The 7261-nt window shown below is 43.2% G+C and overlaps 1 protein-coding gene across 1 annotated transcript in view; it reads left to right on the top strand.

The window, feature by feature from the left end:
* The window catches only part of POLR3A (polymerase (RNA) III (DNA directed) polypeptide A, 155kDa), a 48735-nt gene that overhangs the window by 9449 nt on the left and 32025 nt on the right, over window positions 1–7261 (top strand). The window contains exons 8-11 of the mRNA XM_011929689.1: window positions 2377–2517; window positions 5950–6019; window positions 6487–6614; window positions 6804–6942. Coding sequence (XP_011785079.1) covers window positions 2377–2517; window positions 5950–6019; window positions 6487–6614; window positions 6804–6942 — 478 coding nt within the window. The remainder of the gene's footprint in view (window positions 1–2376; window positions 2518–5949; window positions 6020–6486; window positions 6615–6803; window positions 6943–7261) is intronic.

The following is a 7261-nucleotide window of genomic DNA, read 5'->3' as shown; positions in this document are numbered from 1 at the left end:
ATTTTTTTGTATTTTTAGTAGAGACGGGGTTTCACCGTCTTAGCCAGGATAGTCTCGATCTCCTGACCTTGTGATCCTCCCGCCTCGGCCTCCCAAAGTGCTGAGATTACAGGTGTGAGCCGCCGCGCCCGGCCAATATTTTTTTCTAGATTCATTTTGGAGTAGTCTGGACACATTATATCAGTCTGTTTACCTAACAGTAGAAATAACTAAGAAGTAGTTTGTGATTATGGGATTATGATTGTGAGAATGTAGAGCGTTAACTAAAGCTTTCTCTTTCTGGAACGTTTTGCTTGGCTTTGGAATATTACAAAATATAATTATTAGTTTTTTTTGACTGGCAATGGCATACACCTGTAGCCCCAGCTACTCAGGAGGCTGAGGCAGGAGGATCACGTGAGCCTGGGAGTTCAAGGCTACAGTGTGCTATGATCACTAGCCGCTGCACTCCAGCCTGGGCAACATAATGAGACCCTGCCTCTAAAAAAAAAAAAAGTAGAAATTTTTTTTTGTTTGAAAATTTTGAAACCAGATGCAGTGGCTCATGCCTGTAATCCCAGCACTCTGGGAGGCCAAGGTGGGTGGATCACTTGAGGTCAGGAGTTTGAGACCAACCTGGACAACATGATGAAACCCCATCTTTACTAAAATACAAAAAATTAGCCGAGTGTGGTGGCACATGCCTGTAATCCCAGCTACTCGGGAGACTGAGGCAGGAGAATCGCTTGAACCCAGGAAGCAGAGGTTGCAGTGAGCCAAGATTGCGCCACTACATTCCAGCCTGGGTGACAGAACGAAACTGCATCTCAAAAAAAAGAAAAACAAAAGCTTCAAATGTACACTAAAGTAGAGAGAATGATCTAATGAACTTACACATTCCCATCCTCTATATGCAATAATTTTCAAGATTTAGCCACACTTGTTTTGTCTTTCCCATTTTTCTTCAATGAACCCACATCTGTGTCAGTTTTCAATATGTATTCAGTTTACATTTGTAAGAAAAACTTACATAACCACGGTGCTGTAATCATACCTAACAAAACTAACAGTCATCTCTTGGCTTTGCCAGGTCCATACTCTGGTTCATATTCAGATTTCCCCATTTGTCTCAAAAATGTTTTTTTGTGGTTTGAGTCAAGATGCAAGCAGTGAATTCATTTTAATGAATTCATTTATCATCATTGCCTGTGTTATTTTATTGAGCTACAAAATGGAAGCTCACTTTTTGAATCTATCATTCATTTCACATTTATTATCTAGAATTCTTGTAATGGAAAATACCCCCTTGTTAATTAGGTCTGTTTGCTTGCCCAGAGGTGCAGCTCTTAAAGCAAAGGCAGTGTAAATGGTTAAGTCTTTTTCCTTTATTGTCATTTTGGGTAGTAAGAACTTAGTGCTCCCCTGTGTTCGTGTCCTTAGGAAAAAAAAAATTTTTTTAAAGAAAGGACCGGGCACGGTGGCTCATGCCTGTAATCCCAGCACTTTGGGAGGCCAAGGTGGGTGGATCATGAGGTCAGGAGTTCTAGACCAATGGTGAAATCTCATCTCTACTAAAATAGAAAAATTAGCCAGGCGTGGTAGTGCTCACCTGTAATCCCAGCTACTCAGGAGACTGAGGCAGGAGAATCGCTTGAACCCAGGAGACAGAGGTTGCAGTGAGCCGAGACTGCGCCATTGCACTCCAGTCAGGGTAATAGAGTGAGACTCTGTCTCAAATAAAAAAGGGGGTTAGTGCTCAGTAACTTCCAGCTAGGTTGGTTGGGGTTTTTTGTTTGTTTTGACTTTCTCTTTTTTCAGTGTCATTATAAACACATGGGTTTTTATTTAGTTGGTATATTTTAATCAACTTCTGTTCATCTTTTTGATACTTGAAACCATGACATCCTTGGCCAGTGGAAGCCTTCACATTGGCACCTTTGTTGAAATTCACTGCTTTGGTTCAATCTAATAAAGCTTCTCGAATGAGTCTTTTTTTTGTTCTTCTTTTTTTGAGATGGAGTCTCGCTCTGTCACCCAGGCTGGTGTGCAATGGCACGATCTTGGCTCACTGCAACCTCCGCCTCCTGGGTTCAAGCAGTTCTCCTGCCTCAGCCTCCCAAGTAACCAGGATTACAGGCGTGTGCCACCACGCCTGGCTAATTTTTGTATTTTTAGTAGAGACAGGGTTTCACCATGTTGGCCAGGCTGGGAATAAGTCATAAGTGATATATATCACTCGACAGAACATACTGGGAATCTACTTTCTTAAGCCAGTGCCCAGTTTTCCAGGAAATCATTTTTAATGTTTCAAAACGAGGAGCTTTTGGATAAATGCCTAAGATCCTCTTCCTGTTTTGTTTTGTTTTGTTGTGTTGTATTGTGTTTTGTGTTCCACAGGCCAGGGTCAAGCCCCACCGGACCTTCAGATTTAATGAGTGTGTCTGTACACCCTACAATGCTGACTTTGATGGTGACGAAATGAACCTTCATCTTCCTCAAACAGAAGAAGCTAAAGCAGAGGCCCTTGTTCTGATGGGGGTATGTAGGGTGGCACAGCCCAGCTTTTGCATAACAGCTCCTTGAAAGGAGGCAAAGGGGAACTTATGTGAAAACACCACCACAACTAACAATGCCAAAGAAGCCAGGCTCTTTCTGTTCTTAAACTGACCACTAACTGCCTATGTATCTCTTTTTTTATTGGTTTCTTTTGCGACTTTGAAGAATCTCTCTTGGAAATTATAGTGTATACATGAGTTACGGTCTGTAACAGATGTGTTGAGGGGATTTTCTGGCCTATAAATATGGATTCTGGGGAGAAAATGTATACATGAGGGCCAGTTATGACAAGGTACGAAAAGAATATATCAATATACGTGTTGGATGTAACCAGGGAAGAAGACGTCCTACCTAAGTAAATTTTCCAGTAGCTGAAGATTCTTTAAGCACCAATACATTTTATTGAACATTTTGAACAGAAATCTTCCTAAACTATATTACATGCTTCATCTTCTTAAAGGATGCAGTATTATATGTAATGATAATAACTCTTACCACCATTTTATTTTACACATGCATAAGGAGTGCCCAGTAGGTCCTTCAGGAGATCGGCGATAGTGAGGCACATGCCTGCTGTTAAGGAGCTTACAGTTGGGCTTTAACTGTCAGCACAGGCCAGGCGCGGTGGCTCAGGCCTGTAATCCCAGCACTTTGGGAAGCCTAGACAGGTGGTTCACTTGAGCTCAGGAGTTCAAGACCAGCCCGGACAACATGGCGAAACTCCATCTCTACAAAAACTACAAAAATTAGCCAGGTGTGGTGGTGGTGCACGCCTGTAGTCCCAGCTACTTGGGAAGCTAAGGTGGGAGGATTGCTTGGGCCCAGGAGGTTGAGGCTACAGTGAGCTGTGATTGCACCACTGCAGTTCAGCCTGAGCAACAGAGCAAGACCCTATCTCAAAAGAAAAAAAACAAACAAACCTGTTGGCACTACATGTACTATTCACTCCTGACCCAGCAATAACACAGTGGGACGTGGCACCTGCTGTGTAGGATTCTCCCCTCCTGAACTTCATGATCCCCAACTATTGAGTATTTAAGAGCTTTAGGCTTTCTTTTTTCAGTATTCCAGCTTCCTATATTAGGAACTGGTAAGTCTTACAGTTGTAAGTGTCCCTACCTCCAAAAACACTTAACCATTTCTGATGTGATGCTTTTAAACTTGTTTTGGTTTAGGCTTTTAGTATCACATGCATAGTTTTGGGGTTTTAAGTTGTCTGTATGTTTAGATTTATTTTCTTTATTTTTTATTTATTTATTTATTTATTTATTTATTTATTTATTTATTTATTTTGAGATGGAGTCTCGCTCTGTGGCCCAGGCTGGAGTGCAGTGGCCCAATCTCAGCTCACTGCAAGCTCCGCCTCCCAGGTTTACGCCATTCTCCTGCCTCAGCCTCCCGAGTAGCTGGGACTACAGGCACCCGCCATCTCGCCCGGCTAGTTTTTTGTATTTTTTAGTAGAGACGGGGTTTCACCGTGTAGGCCAGGATGGTCTCGATCTCCTGACCTGGTGATCCACCCGTCTCGGCCTCCCAAAGTGCTGGGATTACAGGCTTGAGCCACTGCGCCCGGCCTATTTTTTATTTATTTACTTTTTTGAGACAGAGTTTCACCCTTGTTGCCCAGGCTGGAGTGCAATGGCGTGATCTCGGCTCACCGCAACCTCCACCTTCCAGGTTCAAGTGATTTTCCTGCCTCAGCCTCCTGAGTAGCTGGGATTATAGACATCTGCCACCACCGCTGGCTAATTCTGTATTTTTAGGAGAGACGGGGTTTCACCACATTTGCCAGGCTGGTCTGGAACTCCCAACCTCAGGCGATCTGCCCGCCTTGGCCTCCCAAAGTTCTGGAATTAAAGGCGTGAGCCACTGCGCCTGGCCTTCGATTTATTTTCTATAACGAGCATATATTATTTTTGTTACAAAAAGTAATGTTTAGAATGCTGCTAGGAATAATAGCCATCAGCTTGCAACCAACCGTTTAGACTTCGCTGTTGACTCTGCCGTTGAGGATCCATACTGTGGACATTGTGTTATAACTACATATTTCATTGGTTACAAATGGCAATAATAAAACAAAGGCTCCAAGGATTTGAGGGTAGAAGAATCCTTAGTTACCATGTGGACAAGTTTCCTCAATTTCAAGTGAGAAAATACCTATCGTTCTGATTTAGGGTGCTGTTCTCAATGGAGTTCATAGGGCTCTAATTTGGATGTGGCCCCAAATTACCCAGGAGACTTTCTCAAAATTCACGAATCTCAGCCCCTTGCACTCTTCTTCTACCCCTAGACTTCCTGTATCCCACTCAGAGAGAGTCTCTAAACCAGAAGTAAGAGCAGTCAGGCAGTGTGCAATGAAGAGGCACATCTGGCTGAACAGCTGTCTCCTACTCTGGTTGAAGGGTCCTGCTTTGGATAGTGGCTCAGAAGTAGGTGGTAATAGGCCTTTGTCTGAGAGGACCCTGCTTTCTGGGTGAAAAGGCCCAGGAAACCCACGAACACATGTGCATTTTCACATCAAGATTAGAGCAAATGTACTCTGATACACACAGAGCCTTCTTTACATGAGTTAATTATGTTTTACTACCGAACACCTTTTTTTGCCCAACTAGGCCCTCATTAAATGTTTAATTAAATTATGTTATTGGATTGATTATTATTAGAATTTAATGTTTTAACCAAGGGACATTTAACAGATCTGTTGTTATTGTGGACAAGTGTGGAATTGGTTGACTTCAGAGGTAACAACGCTCCTCCTCATTCACAGAAATGAACTTTCTTTGGAGAAGTGCATTTAGTAATAACAATAGGGCTGGGTGCAGTAGCTTATGCCTGTAATACCGGCACTTTGGGAGGCCAAGGCAGGAGGATCAGTTGAGCCCAGGAGTTCGAGACCAGTCTGGGCAACAAAGTAAGACCCCGTCTCCACAAAAAAATGCAAAAGCTTAGCTGGGCATGATGATGTGGGCCTGTAGTCCCAGCTACTTGGGAGGCTGAGCTGGGAGGATTGCTTGAGCCCCACGAGGTTGAGGCTGCAGTGAGCCATATTTACACCACTGCACTCTAGCCTGGGCTATAGGCAAGAATCTGTCTCAAAAACAAACAACAATAAAATCTTCTTACATGGGTAGTTTTTCATAGAATTCTGAAATAACTTCAGCTGGTATTTCATTTTGGTGTTGGTAGGAACCTCCTAGGTCAATCTTGCTGGTATTTTTCTCTCTCCCCTTGACAGATAAAGGAACTGGGAGTTAGTGACACAGCTGGGATTCAGACCCCTGGCTTTCATTTCTCAGCCTCATCCTTCTGCTACTCTGTATTTGTTCATAACTATTCAAACACCTTGTGATTCAGGCTTTGGGCTGCATCATGCGTCCAAGAACAGCTAACTGACTGCACTTACTTTTCCTACAGACTAAAGCAAATCTTGTAACCCCGAGGAATGGGGAACCACTGATTGCTGCTATTCAGGATTTTCTAACAGGTGGGTTGGTGAAGTTCACTTGAAAGGAGACTTCTGACTGGAACACAGTGTTCCTCGTTCGTAGTGATTCATGTGATGACTTGAAAAGCTATTTAATCGCCTATGTTTAATTTGGATTTTTGTTTACTAAGTTTGATCATGAACCTCCTTGTGTGTTTTTTTTTTTAATTGGTTGGTTATTCATTAATTCAGCAAGTCTTTAGTGAGCTCCTCTCATGGACTGGGCATTTTCTAAACCTAGTGTCTGGCTTAGAATCTGTCCCCTTTGCCTGGGGATACAGCAGTGAACAAAACAAAGTCATGTTCCTGTGGAGGTAGATCCCAGTTGAAGGAGAAAGCCAGTAAGTGGCTGTTTGTTTTAATTCATGCTATTGGTCATGGTTCACATTTATTTTAAAATTGAAACCTTGCACTATTCTCACAATTTCATTCCTTTTCTTTGTTTTGTGTTGGTCCCTAATGCTTAGGTGCCTATCTCCTCACTCTCAAGGACACTTTCTTTGATCGAGCCAAGGCTTGCCAAATCATTGCTTCAATACTGGTTGGCAAGGATGAGAAAATTAAAGTTCGCCTCCCACCACCTACGATCCTAAAGGTGTGTGTGGGAGCTGTGTGTCAGTGCACAGGTGTGTGTATGTGTTCGTGTGGGTGGACTGGTGAAGTTAGTGGAACTGTGTTGGTGCCAGGCTCAAGTGCAGTCCCTGGGCCGTCTGGCTTTGTCTACTGAAGGGGGATTGAGACCAGGCTCAGCCCACTGACTCTCAGGCTTCCTCCCATCCCTCAGCCTGTCACCCTGTGGACCGGAAAGCAGATCTTCAGTGTCATCCTCAGGCCTAGCGATGACAATCCAGTGAGGGCCAACCTGCGAACCAAGGGCAAGCAGTACTGTGGCAGAGGGGAAGATCTCTGTGCCAATGATTCCTGTGAGTGGATGGAACTCGGGTAGGGAGGAGGAAGGACGGGACAGAAAAGCAAGTGGCTGGTTGTCAGTTTTGCTGGTACCTTCACTTAGCAAGCAAATTCAGTGTTTCTCTAAGCCTTAGGTGGAAAGTTTATTCTTCAGAAAAATGTAGCTGGTATTTCTTCTCTCAGATATAATTCCCCATTTCTCTTAAAAGTAGAGATCATGTAGACACGTGACACAGTGGTTAGAATATTCTCTCTAAATGTGTTTTGTCTTAAGTGACTAGTTTTTGTCACTTAGTACAGTTTGTCTTTATTTTGTCATCTTTTTTTTTTTTT

This window comes from Colobus angolensis, unplaced genomic scaffold (assembly GCF_000951035.1).
Source record: "Colobus angolensis palliatus isolate OR3802 unplaced genomic scaffold, Cang.pa_1.0 Scaffold12, whole genome shotgun sequence".
Classification (NCBI taxonomy): domain Eukaryota; kingdom Metazoa; phylum Chordata; class Mammalia; order Primates; family Cercopithecidae; genus Colobus; species Colobus angolensis.
The sequence above is the reverse complement of the archived record's forward strand: the minus strand, read 5'-3'. Positions and strand labels throughout refer to the sequence as shown.